Source organism: Lactuca serriola, chromosome 5, assembly GCF_051521515.1.
Source record: "Lactuca serriola cultivar US96UC23 chromosome 5, Lser_US96UC23_V15, whole genome shotgun sequence".
Taxonomy (NCBI): domain Eukaryota; kingdom Viridiplantae; phylum Streptophyta; class Magnoliopsida; order Asterales; family Asteraceae; genus Lactuca; species Lactuca serriola.
Window position 1 is genome coordinate 275,139,536 of NC_136412.1, and position 13,398 is coordinate 275,152,933.

The 13,398-nt window shown below is 33.1% G+C and overlaps 2 protein-coding genes across 3 annotated transcripts; one reads left to right on the top strand and one right to left on the bottom strand.

Annotated features, from left to right (window-relative positions):
* The first annotated feature begins 6,512 nt into the window (after positions 1-6,512).
* On the top strand, positions 6,513-9,047 carry LOC145054364 (beta-glucuronosyltransferase GlcAT14B-like). Its single transcript, XM_079002528.1, has 5 exons — positions 6,513-6,790; positions 7,293-8,001; positions 8,080-8,155; positions 8,237-8,352; positions 8,420-9,047. Exons 2-5 carry the CDS (start codon positions 7,392-7,394, stop codon positions 8,917-8,919), a joined length of 1,302 nt encoding a protein of 433 aa, XP_078858654.1. The 5' UTR covers positions 6,513-6,790; positions 7,293-7,391; the 3' UTR covers positions 8,920-9,047.
* Positions 9,048-9,701: 654 nt separating this feature from the next.
* Positions 9,702-13,115, bottom strand: LOC145054365 (protein SPA1-RELATED 4-like). 2 transcript variants are annotated; one of them, XM_079002529.1, is made up of 7 exons: positions 12,152-13,115; positions 11,907-12,064; positions 11,105-11,831; positions 10,878-11,021; positions 10,488-10,799; positions 10,332-10,391; positions 9,702-10,070 (listed from the first exon to the last, which is right to left on the bottom strand). In XM_079002529.1, exons 1-7 carry the CDS (start codon positions 12,707-12,709, stop codon positions 9,882-9,884), a joined length of 2,148 nt encoding a protein of 715 aa, XP_078858655.1. In that variant the 5' UTR covers positions 12,710-13,115; the 3' UTR covers positions 9,702-9,881. The 2 variants fall into 2 exon arrangements, with proteins under 2 accessions (XP_078858655.1, XP_078858656.1); XM_079002530.1 differs by having other exon boundaries at positions 11,907-12,047; positions 12,152-12,324.
* Between the last annotated feature and the right edge of the window lie 283 nt (positions 13,116-13,398).

Below are 13,398 nucleotides of genomic sequence, written 5' to 3' on the forward strand. Positions count from 1 at the left end.
AAGTATAAATGAGGACTTGAGTGTCTAAAATAAAAAAAGATATGTTAATAAGAACATGATTATACACAAATCCTACAATACCAACACACAAAAACACATAAATAATTCAAAAATGGAGTCTATATCATCATATTTATTTAAATATTATCTCCACAATGTTAACTCGAAAAAACATCACCCTTTAGCTTCTTAATATCCAAAGGGATACCCCATTTAGCTTCGACTACATCGTCATACAACAACATCTATCATGAGACAATTAGAAACTACTTTGATCATAATTACAACATAAAGAATGACAAGTAACAATTAAATTCAAAGATTTTAACTTAATGATCGTTATAGACAAACTTAACTTCATGTAAGACCATCTGTTATACCCACCACATACCACATATGTGGTGGGTGACACATTAGCACCACATTCCTCTACCACTAATATGGGATACATATCACTAACACACCACTCCACATCATTATTTTTATTTTTTTTAATTCAAAAATACAACAAAATTATATTTTTAATAATTAAAAAACATTCATTTTTTAACTAGTTTTTCATTAATTATAAAAATAAAATTACAACTTCAAATTACATTACTTAATTAATCAAGAAATAAAAAAACATTACATTAATTAAATTAAAACAAACAAACATATAAAATACTAATCTTCGTTCATGTTACGTTGGTACAAATATTCCGCGACATCTTCTCGAAGAATGAAACACGTTTCACTGTTATGAATTTCAACAACTCGCTTTAAAAACTCATTCGTTCTGGGTACGAACTCCCCAATTGGAATGACAACATCGTTCAGATCATATGTGCAAATCGCTCGACCTTCATCTTCAATAATCATATTATGCATTATAATACATGCTAGGACCATTCGTTTAATTCTTTCTTTATCCCAGAGTCCTGTAGCATATTTGACTACATGTCATGTCTGCTTAATGACTCCAAATGCTCTCTCGATATCCTTTCTCATCGATTCCTGTTTTCTGTAAACAACTTTGCATTTTTACTTCGAGGAACCGAGTATGCCTTCATCATTATAGAATAATCCAGGTATATCCCAACACCAAGGTAGTAAATGTATTTGTACGCGTGCCCGTGCCCGTTCACTGTGAACGTCATATCAGGTGCTTTGTTGATCCAAATATCGTTAAAAAGAAGAGACTAGCCAAGAACATTAATGTCGTTGTTAGACCCCACTACTCCGAAAAAGGCATGTCATATCCACAAATCTTGATATGCAACAGCTTCTAGGATGATAATTGGTTCACTTATATCTCCTCGAGTGAACTGACCACGCCATGCATTTGGACATTTTTCCCAAGCAACATGTGTACAATCTAGACTGCTAAGCATACCCCGAAATCCATGTCTTTCTTCATGAGCCGAATATAATCTATCAATATCACGTTGAGTAGGTTTGCGCAAATATTGTTCGTGAAAAACCTCATACATACATGCAGAAAACCAATCTACACATTCAACTGCGGTCCTCTCGGATATTTTCAAGTATTCGTTAGATGCATCAAATGTTATACTGTATCCCAAATACCTAAGAGCAGCCACACATTTTTGTATACTACTAAAACCCATTCTTCCTCTAGTGTCAGGTTTTTGTTTGAAAAAATCATAACGAGATTCTAAATCATTACTAATACGTAAAAATATAGCCTTATTCAGACGGAAAGGACGTTCGAACGAGTCGTCATTATAAAGACAATTATCGGCAAAGTAATCATGTACCAATAAGTCGTGTGCGACTTGGCGATCACGATTGACGACCGCCCTTGTATGAGCAACATTCAAACTTTCTTCGTCGTGAATGTGTTGCACAACGTTGAAGAATGTCTCGACGAATTCTACGTCGTCATCTTAGTCAAAAGTTTTTAAGAATTCCATGTGTTTTGTGAAATCCATGTGCATGTGTTTTGTGGTTTTAGAGAATGAAGGTGTAACTTTTGGTGAAAATAGAAGGTTTTATTTATATGTATTAAATTGAGTTTGAAAAAAAGGCCAAATGGTTGTTCAACGGTCGAGAAAGCAATCACCAATTAACTTTCACGTTTAAAATCGTCGTCGACAACATGAGGCACAACGACCACGCCCGACCACGATTTATCGGGGTGGTGTGCACAAAATTTTCTCGTGGCCACATGGATCACGGATGCTCTCGTTGAGAGTATACCGTATGGTCTAAACGAATGTTTACAAATGAATATAAATGAACCTTCACGAACGTGAAGAAAGAAAGAGACCATTATGAATATGTGTTTATTTAACCAGTGAACATTCGTTCCTTTAACTAATTAAACAACGGAAAAGAAAATCTGTAATATTTTCATTTAGAAATAGATAAACTTTCTGCCAAATAATTATCAAACAATGCAATTATCATTCAATTTGTTTACCATCTAACTTGTTATTAAACGTTTCACAACTAAACAAGTAAATTGAACATGTTTTGTTGATTATATACTAGTTTAAAACCTATGGGAACCACAATTATAAAATTAATTAAACTTTTATAGTAAAAACTCAAAATTATTAATCAATTATTTTAAATAATTTATTAATTAAGAGATATTTTATTAGTTATGTGTAATTATAATTGTGGATTCAAATAAATATATAAAATTAATTTTTCATATATATTAGACATTTTTTATTTGTGAATTAATGAAAACAATAATACTTCCTCCCTTCCAAAATTATAGTCAATTTTTCCTTTTTGGTTTGTCCCAAAATAATAGTTCGTTTCTAAAAATAAATAATATTTTTATCAAAATACCCTTCATTATTACCTAACCAACTAAGTATTTAATGAAACATTAAATACAAAGTAAGGATAAAACTGTCATTTTATTATATAAAGTTAGTGGTAATTAATGTTTTTTTTAATCTGTGTGTTTTTTGTCTGTGGACAATAATATTAGGACGGAGGGCAACACATTAATTAAAAGGTATAATATAACGATACATGGCAAAAAAACTGTTTTTTTATTAATATAGGGAGATATGATAAAAGATTTATATAATTGACAGAAAAAATAACTCTAAACTGAAATCTTTCCAAACATACCAAATATTCAAATTTTAAAATACACAAAAAAAATCTAAAAATGTAATGAAAAAGACGTGCATCCAACGCACATTTAATTTTCGCATTTATTTATGTCTGCATAATAGATATTAAGTGATGGAGGAGTAGCACATAAATAGTTTTGTGGAGAAAACGCATTACGCGGTGGGGACCACGGAATAATGGTGCAGCCAACTAAATATCGGTGGTTGGTGATCGGCCAAGCAGATATTCATTTACTTATTACCAAAATCGTACGGCTGAAAGTCAATACGGATTGGGTCACTGATCACGTAATTGTTCGTAAAGCCGCAGTGGACATTAACCCACCGCAGCACATTATTTAGTTTAACCCCGGCCCGTTTAATTTATTAGGCTCGAGAGTGATAACAAACATGTTTCCACATAGGATTTTTATAAGTCAGATAGGATAAGACATCCAAATTCAAAGTTTTATACAATAGTTTATTTCTAATATAAAAAACAATCTCTCTCTCTCTCTCTCTCTCTCTCTCTCTCTCTCTCTCTCTCTCTCTCTCTCTCTCTCTCTCTCTCTCTCTCTCTCTCTCTCTCTCTCTCTCTCTCTATATATATATATATATATATATATATATATATATATATATATATATATGGGACGGTTCACTTGAGAATAAAAAAAAAAGTAGAGATCTTGAGATTAAATCTCAACCACATATTTCGCATTTGTCGCTCTAATGCTTCAGCGTACCAGCAGCAACGATGTATATCTAATCATAAATGATTATATGACAGAGAGGTATAATCATACAGGATTATACATATTTATATGTATATGCATAATCATAAATGATTATACATATATGTCTGTTCACAGATTGAGTAATCATAAATGATTATTACAGTTAGTCGCATAAGAGGTGGTGGTGACAAAGATGGCAGTGGTATAAATAATGGAGGTGATAATGGTGTGGTCGATTGGTATCAGAAGTGGTGATAGTGGTGGTGGCGGTGGCGGTTACGGTGGTGGGGGTGGTGGCGGAGGAGAAAAGAACGGGTGACACTGTATAATCATTTATGATTACACCAGACCTGCCGTGCCGGTACACCAAAGGGTTAGAGCGGCAGATATGAAATACATGGCTGAGGTTGAATCTCGAGATCTTTATTTTATTTTTAATCTCAACGGAACCTACCTATATATATATATATATATATATATATATATATATATATATATATATATATATATATATATATATATATATATATATATATATATATATATATATATAACCAAAACAACAAAAAAACAAAAATACAGTATGAAAATTGATGGGTTTTAATGGACACAATATTTATTTTTGGAATGTATCATTATGTATATGGACTAAAAACCAACATCGACTTGATGAAGAAGTAAATTACGGCATTGCCCTTCTCGAGTCTTGATCCAAAAGCTATCTGGTAAATACACATAGATTGTTAAAGATTGAAAACCAAAATTTTACTTTGAAAATTTAATTACCGTTTATGGTTTTCAACTCCATTAATGACTTCTACCCACTTTTATATTTGATTTTGATTTGAGTTTGGAATAAATTATCTTAAAACAGAAAAGAAGTAAAAAGTCATCTGATTTTAAAATTATAATGTAAATGGAAAATACTTAAATAAAATAATAAAAGTAAAAACTCAAAATTTAAGATAATTATTAAATTTAAAACATACTAGAAGTATTATAACCATTTGGTGGTCATTACCATTTCCCGTCGTTTTGGCTTACAAGATATGTGCAAGATACATTTGACCCGTATGGGGAATATGCCCCCCACCCACCCTCGGGTTTTCAACAAACACCTCTCTTCTGATGTCCGAATTACCGACGAGATTATTTTTCTGGTTTTCCTTTGATTTAAACATAGGAGTAGTTTGGGTATTAAAAATTGGACTTTGTAGTGTATTTCTCCTTTCCATTGTTTGTATCTGATACTCTTTGTTTTCCCGATGTTTCATCCCGTCTAGCTGCTTGGTAGGCGTGGGTCGTGTTTTAATTGATTGGCCGTTTCAAAAAAAAACAATTGGATCAAGACTTGAGAAGGGCAAAGCCGTAATTTACTTCTTCATCAAGTCGACGTTGGTTTTTAGTCCATACATAATCATACATTCCAAAAACAAAAATATTTTGTCCACTAAAACCCATCAAATTTCATACTATATTTAGTTTTGTTTCTTTTTGGTTTACCATTTGATTTTTTGTTTGTTTTAATCATTAAGAGTCTGTTTTTATTTTAGAAATAAACTATTGTATAAAACTTTGAATTTTAAAGAAGTCTTTATATTTGGAATTTATTTGGTTTAACCATTCGGATAAGTTTATATATTTTTTTATTTTTTTATTAAAAAAATCATATTTAACTAAAAAACAATTTTCCATTTGTTTTAATGCAGCTCATTAATGATTTTACAAAAAAAAAAAAAAAAAAAAAAAACCTTTCATTTGTTTTATTGAAGCTAATTAATGGAAAAGATTTAGAGTGTTTTCTTTTTGACAAAAAAAATCTGTTAAACCAAAAAAAATAACGGTTAAACATATAAAAAATAAAAAACCAAACTATAATGACTTCTATGAAAGTTAGCCTTTAAATTAACAAGTATAATATATTCATAAAGTCATAAAAAATGTAGAATTTTTTTTATTTATCACCAAAAATAAATTATTTATCACTTTTATCATAACAAAAAAATTAACTTCTCCCGTTGCCAAAGAGTACAACAAAATTGTAATATTCAACAATCAATGGATAGATATTACTTCTTATACAAAAACAATTTGCATGAAAGCTTAGACTTAAATATATTTATATATGAGTTGTCATCGAACAAAGAAGTAAATATCATTGTTTTTGGATATTTTTGATTTTTTGGTCTTAAATCCTTAGTCTTCCATCTATCGAAGAAGTAACTCGAATCAACATTGTTGTTTTATCATTGCAACTCAATGGATTATTTGGATATTTGTTTTATGTGTCACTCAGTATTCCTTTAGTTATTTCCTTTTACTAATACGAATGATTAAGTTGTTTCATATCTCTTCCACGAGCTTTCAGGTTATAATAAAAATCCAAAAATAAAAATAAAAAATATAAATCCAAAAATATTATCTTTAGAAAACATTTTATCATATAAATCCAAAAATAAAAATAAAAAATAGCTGATATAATAAAAATATAAAAAATTTATTTGGATACGTTCTTTACTGTTTGATAAATTTTGCTTTCAGAAAATCAAAATAGTTAAAAATTTGCCATAATAATGTGAAAACTAGAAACATTTTTATAAGTGATGGACATTTAATTGAAATTAAAATTAAGTTGACCGTTATTAATTGTAAAAGATTGTGATATAACTCGGTCCTTAAATTTTACAAAACTCGATGATGTCGTGTCGATCCTAGCAATTCATTATATTATTCATATAGCAGCTGTAGCAATTAGCAAACACTAAAATCACAGAATTGCAGAGAAAACTATTCGTAATCTGAAAGGAATTTCCCAAAATATAGAAAAACTAATCCAACAAAATCAAATCAGACAAACACCCCGCGTCTTCTTCATCTTCTCTCTCCCACAATCCATAAACCCCCGTCTGTTCTTCACTGTTATTACTTTTGCGCACAATATTGTCTCCACCGACAGACTGAAACCCCAACCAGGTAAATCTTCCTTTAAATTCTTGACGAACTTAGTAAGTTTCGATTTAAGTGTAACGGATTTGCTTAATTTGGTTTTTATTGAATCGGTGTGGCGTTTTTGAGCTCCGATTTTGATTACAAAATCAAAACAGTTTTTAGGATCAGAAATGAGTGGTCTATGTTAATCTCGATATGCATACAGTTTTCACTAGGTTTTAGTATTGATTTCCATGAACAATGACGACTATGCGTTGAGCCGTTGACTACACTGTTCAATGGTTTGGGGTTTTAAGTTTTTCGTTACGTGATTGAGAATTAAAGTGTAAATTGAGCTCGATTTATCGATTTATAACGTGTTTGCCGTGTTTACGTTATTCCATTTTTGTTGCTATCTGTTTTGTCTGATCTTATTAGCGGAATTCTTTATTGTTTTTATCGATTTAGTTATCTTGCATAATATCATTCAGTTATTTAACAAATTCAGAAAAATCGAACTTAGTGTTCTTGATGTTAACCGCTGCAGATTTGACTTCTGAGAATCCGATTAAATCAGGCGTTGGTTCGTATTTGAACATCTTGTGGGACTAATTCGGTTACAAATTCGTGAAGAAAAATGATGTAAATGAGCAGAAATTACAGGATTCGAGCAACAATGATCAGACTTAAGGAGATAAAATCTCTTCACTTTGAAAAACGATGGGCGTTCCCCATAGCCATGGCTTCAATCGTATCTCTTTTCCTCTTCGCGACATGTTTCAATCTTGGCACTGTATCTTCCTCATACAAAACAATTTTTCCATCATTCAATCCTCGCATCTCTGCAAATAAAACCACCATGAATTTTTCTGAAGAAAACATCCAATCCCCACCTCCATCTCCTCCACCTCTTCCTCGTTTTGCTTATTTGGTATCCGGGTCAAAAGGGGATTTAAACAAGCTATGGAGAACACTTCAAGCACTGTATCATCCATGGAACTATTACATTCTCCATCTCGATCTCGAATCCCCACCCGAAGAAAGAATCGAACTCGCTTCACGGGTCGAAAACGATCCGGTTTTTACTGCAATCGGAAACGTTTACATAATCTCAAAAGCTAACATGGTTACATACAGAGGTCCAACAATGGTGTCAAACACACTTCACGCATGTGCCATTCTTCTTAAAAAGAATAAAGATTGGGATTGGTTTATAAACCTCAGTGCCTCCGATTACCCTCTCGTAACTCAAGATGGTTTGTTCTTCATTTCCCATATCTGAATTCTACATCAATTTCATCGGTTTCATTTTCTTCAACTTAATTGCATTGCAGATCTTATTTTTGCATTTCGTGATCTTAAACGCGACCTCAACTTCATCGAGCACACAAGCCATTTAGGGTGGAAAGAGTAAGCATAAACTGTATATTAACCCAAAGTTACACACTATCCCTGTGGGGCCGGTTATTACATTTCTAAGTTTTTATGCAGGCACAAAAGGGCAATGCCGTTGATGGTGGACCCCGGACTATACCAGAACACAAAGTCCGATATCTTTTGGGTGCAACCGAGAAGGGCTCTCCCGACAACCTTTAAATTATTTACAGGTATGTATTATGTTACATGCTAATACTACTGGTACTGATACTGATATTGATGTTGATACTGTGTTAGGATCGGCATGGATGATTCTATCGCGATCATTTGTGGAATATTGCATATGGGGATGGGACAATCTACCAAGAACTTTACTAATGTACTACACAAATTTTGTGTCTTCTCCAGAAGGTTACTTCCAAACAGTAATCTGCAATTCCCCGGAATTTATTCCAACAGTAGTAAACCATGATATGCATTATATTTCATGGGACACTCCTCCAAAACAGCATCCTCATGTACTCACCTTAAATGACACAACCAAAATGATAGCAAGTGGGGCCGCATTTGGGCGTAAATTTAAGGAAAATAGTCTTGTTTTGGATAGAATTGATAAGATGTTGTTACACCGGAAGAATGGGAGTTTCACACCTGGTGGGTGGTGTAAGGGTGACCCTAAATGCAGTAAGGTGGGGAAACCAACACGGATTAAACCGGGTCTAGGTGGTCAAAGGCTGAGTCAGCTTATACGCAAGTTACTTGAACAACCCAAGTTTAATGAAAGTCAATGTCGATAGATGATATGCTTTTTATGTAGATTTCGGAATTAGTGTTTACTACTTTACTATATGCCATATGCTATAGCATTTTTGTTGTCCATCAAAGGATTAAATTTGATTGAATATGCGACGTTTTTTTTTTGTTATTTGTTTTGAGTTTCCATTACCACAATTCAACTTTTTAAAGTTACACCAACATTCTTTTATATAAGATACATTCAATTCTATAAAGTTTATTGGATTGCAAGTTTAAAATGCTATGAATTGTATAAATAATATTGAAGGTACAATACCTACAAAATACAATAATTAAATATTATGATAGAGTAACTAACACCTAAACTACAAATCACATAAATAAATACTCATTTTATGAAGATTGTTATGTAATTTTCGATTAATTAGTTTTTTAATTGTTTATTAATAAAACTAGTTAAACTAGTTATTACTTTTTTAATAAATAAAAAGGTAAAAAACACTACATAAAACAAAAATAAAGAGGTTTGAATTTTTTGTTTAATTTAATTTTAGATTATTCTTATTGGTTTATCAAAACTATTTTAAAAAAATTAAGTGTTGTTTTATAGAAAATGTAATTGGCCAACCATTGAACGCCGTATCTATCATCTTTCCTTCAAATCATGGTTAAACCCCCACGTTGGGATATCTTAAGGCATTGTTTCATAAATTAATCTAATAAATTATACAAGCATATACGGTTTTTTTTTTTTTGGCTTAATGAAGAAAAGAGCGATTAAGTAAAGAAAGTCATGACTAATGAACTACTTAATCCGATCAACTATATATGAGTGTTTCTTTAAGCATTATATATCTAAGAGAATAATTTTTCCAAACAAAATGTTGTATACAAATTATATACATGAATATGATTTTTCCCCCCATGTTTTACCTCTCTACTGAGTTTTATACACAAAGATCTGCATATACCCCCTAATCCTAAAACTTGTATAATTTGAAAACTAAACCATCTCCAAGATTTTGATATTTCCCATAGAATTTGCAGCAACTAAAGTGGAGGACTGATTTCGCCAACAAACAGATGAAATGAATTGTTCATTGCTATCCACTTCATTTCCCGATATTGGATCTGTGGCCTTGAATTTATATGACAATGCAGGCATAGGGAAAGCCTTGTGGTAGATGAATACCTATTCACATGTCAACAAACAACACATCAACATGATATGACAAAACAAGTTGTACTGCATTTGACCTTGACCTGACAAGACATCATATTAGTCAGTCAATCAGACAAAGATTACAACTTTTTGTCCAACACAAAAAGTTGGGAATCTGTAAAAGATGTGAATGTCCTCCTCATCCTTATCATAAAAATAAAAATAAAAAAGTTTGTTCAGTCCAGTCCAGTCATGTCCCATGTAACAAACGCATCCAAATGTGGGAAGTACCTCGTTTGTTTCTGAACCGGTAGCAATGTAGCCATCCGAAACAGATAAACCAACAAAATTCTGCAAAACACACACACACAAAAAAAAATATTTATGAATTTATTTAGTCTAATAAGTCGGGATCAACTCAAAAACCATGATGGAATTAAGTGATACCTTCATGTTGACATGGCCAGTGAATGACCGAAGTGGGCGATCAAGAACTCGAGATGTGCAGTCTGACAAATCCCAAAGCTTCATTGTGTTATCAGTAGACGATGATACAAGAGTTTTTGAATCTACAAACTTGATGTAACTAACGGTTTTCTTGTGTCCAAACAATGTGCAAAGTGGTATGCTCAAATTTCGTAGATCATAGTAATATACTCTATGATCTGCTGACCCAAATGCAACAAAATTACTAGAATCACATGGAAACTTAACACAACACACATTCGCCTTCGTTTTAATCGTACCAATACTCCCTCCCTGCAGCACCAATAACAAAAACAACTTATTAAGTGTCCAGACACTACCCAGTAGACAGCAGACAGCAGACAGTATTACCTGATTAATGTTCCAAAGCTTAACAGAACCATCATCACTCCCACTCGCGAGCAATGTGGGATCCACCGAGAAGTCAACAGACCAGACACGTCTTGCGTGCTCTCTCATTTCTGCGGATACTTGATTTTGAGTGACATCCCAAATCTGATATTTTTCGAATTAAAAAGCTGATGATTATATCAAATTATATAGTGTAAAAGACATGATTTTGGGTTATAATTAATTACCTGCACAAGACCTTCAAAATTACTTGATGCAATCTGGCTTTTGATGTATCGATTCCAGGAAATACTGCTTAGTTTTGATCTAGTTGGGATTTCAACAATAGGGAAGTGAATGTCGCGATTCTCATTCAAGATTGAATCGTATTCAAAAACTTTGATTTTCTTATTTACACCCGCTGTTGCAAAAAACTCCCCATCACGATCAAATCCTAACGAGCATACAAGGTTTGAAGAATTCAAAAGATCACTCTGTTTCAACTCTGCCTTCACTTCTAAATTATTGTATGACATGTACTTTGAAAGTCCCTCCAAGAATGGATTGCTATTTGGTTTGGATGTTTTATGTCGAGTTGAAAAGTAGGCCGATTCTAGTTTCTTGAAGTTTTTCATCAATCTTGAACATTTGGGGATGCCATTTTCTTGATTTTCTTGTGTTCTAATGCGTTTTCTGGAATTGTCATTTTGAGAAGGCGAAACCTCAAAAACGGAATTAGACCCTCCTTTTTTTCTAATTGATGTTTGAGAATTGGTAACTTCTTGCAAATCAGAAGACAGAAATGTAATATCCCTATGCAAGTAATCTAAAGCTTCCTGCTTTCTCTGTTGAACCTCTAAAAGAAATTCCAGCAACATATCCTGCTCCATTATCTTTTCTTCAAGCTCTATCACAGCTTCTCTTTCATCCAACTTTTCTTTAGGTTCACTAAGAAACTCACTTTGTAACACTTCACTGAAAGATAGTGCAATGAACAACAATTTAATAACCATGAATAACAATTTAATAACAATTAATAGGGGAACTGACTGTATTTTTGGCCTGCTAGCTGGATCAGGGTGCAGTAAGCGCATGGAAAAGAAGGCTTCTTTTGGCCACTTGCAGTGAAACTGTGGAGGAAAGAGGCGGTGTTTGAGGGTAGACATGGTTGCGTTCTTTTCTTCTGGTGAACTACAAGGGCAATATAACTGTTCATGGAAATAAACCCAACGTGGGTTATAGAATAAGATAACCCATAGTGTAAACTTAAAGGCCAAGTCATAAGACGTACATACCTCAAAAAGAAGAACCCCGAGTCGATAAACATCAGAAGAACAAGAAGTTGGACCTCCGGCAGCCTCCTCCGGCGAAGTATACCACTTCATTTCCATATGTAAAATCTGTTTCATGGGAAACACATGTTTCGTTTCTTCTTCTACTTCTTTTTCTTGTTTAAGAATAACTTGTTTGTTTTCTGATGTGTTACGAAAATCATTTGGCAAGTTCTTGTAAGAATCGGTTTGGCTGCTTGATACATCCTGCTCAGAATCTGAACTCGAATCGGAGCAGGAAGCAGATTCGATAAACGATACATGAGTAAATGATGACATGACAAAACAGGAAGGTCGAATGTTATGAACTAGAAGCCCTTGGGAATGTGCGAGGCTCACAATTTTCACTATCTGCATAAATATATGCATGTTTTCAAGGGGATCAATGGATCTTTCTGAGTTGTCTAACCACTGTCTCAAGCTAATATCCTTGGGATCATGATCAGTATCGCCGGAGAACCGGGGAATGATGGCCGGAGTTGATCTCTGCGTCTGCGAACCAGTCTGAGATGAAGTATCCATGTCACCCGCCTATTGCTCCGTAAAAATCAATCAAAATCCTTTCGGTTCTACAGCATGTAGTCACTTCCAGTAACCCCATCGTGAATCAGAACATTTCAGATCCAACAACCATCTTCCAACTTTGAAATTATACTCCAATTCTTAGCAACCCCTTTCTATGTGCCTAATTTCAGAAAGCATGGTAATAGATAAAAAGAAGTATGGTATTAGTAGAGTGGAAGTACCAGTGACGAGGGACGACTTCCATAGAAGGAGCTTGAGAGGTTCTTTAAAGGAGAACCACAAAAATCAAATCGTTTGTTGGAAAGAAAATGAAGTGTTGGTGTGTATAATCTGTTTGGTTTGGTTTGATACAGTGGAGAAAGAAATAGAATCTTCCCCTGAAAACCGGTGGCCATTCATTTGACTTGTTTGTAAATCAACATGTTTCAGATATGAAAGAAATATAATAATAATAATAATAATAATAATAATAATAATAATTACAGAAATTAATTAAAAAAGACCAGATATGATGATGATGTAGAAGCAGCTTCTTTTGAAGCCCTAAACTGAACCATCGATCTATTATTACCCACACTTATTTACACCTTTTGCTTTGTTTTTCATTCAAGTACGTGGCATATTCATGTCCTTTAACCCAACCCCACCTCATTTCCAAATCTTATGATAGAAGATTCTAACAAATT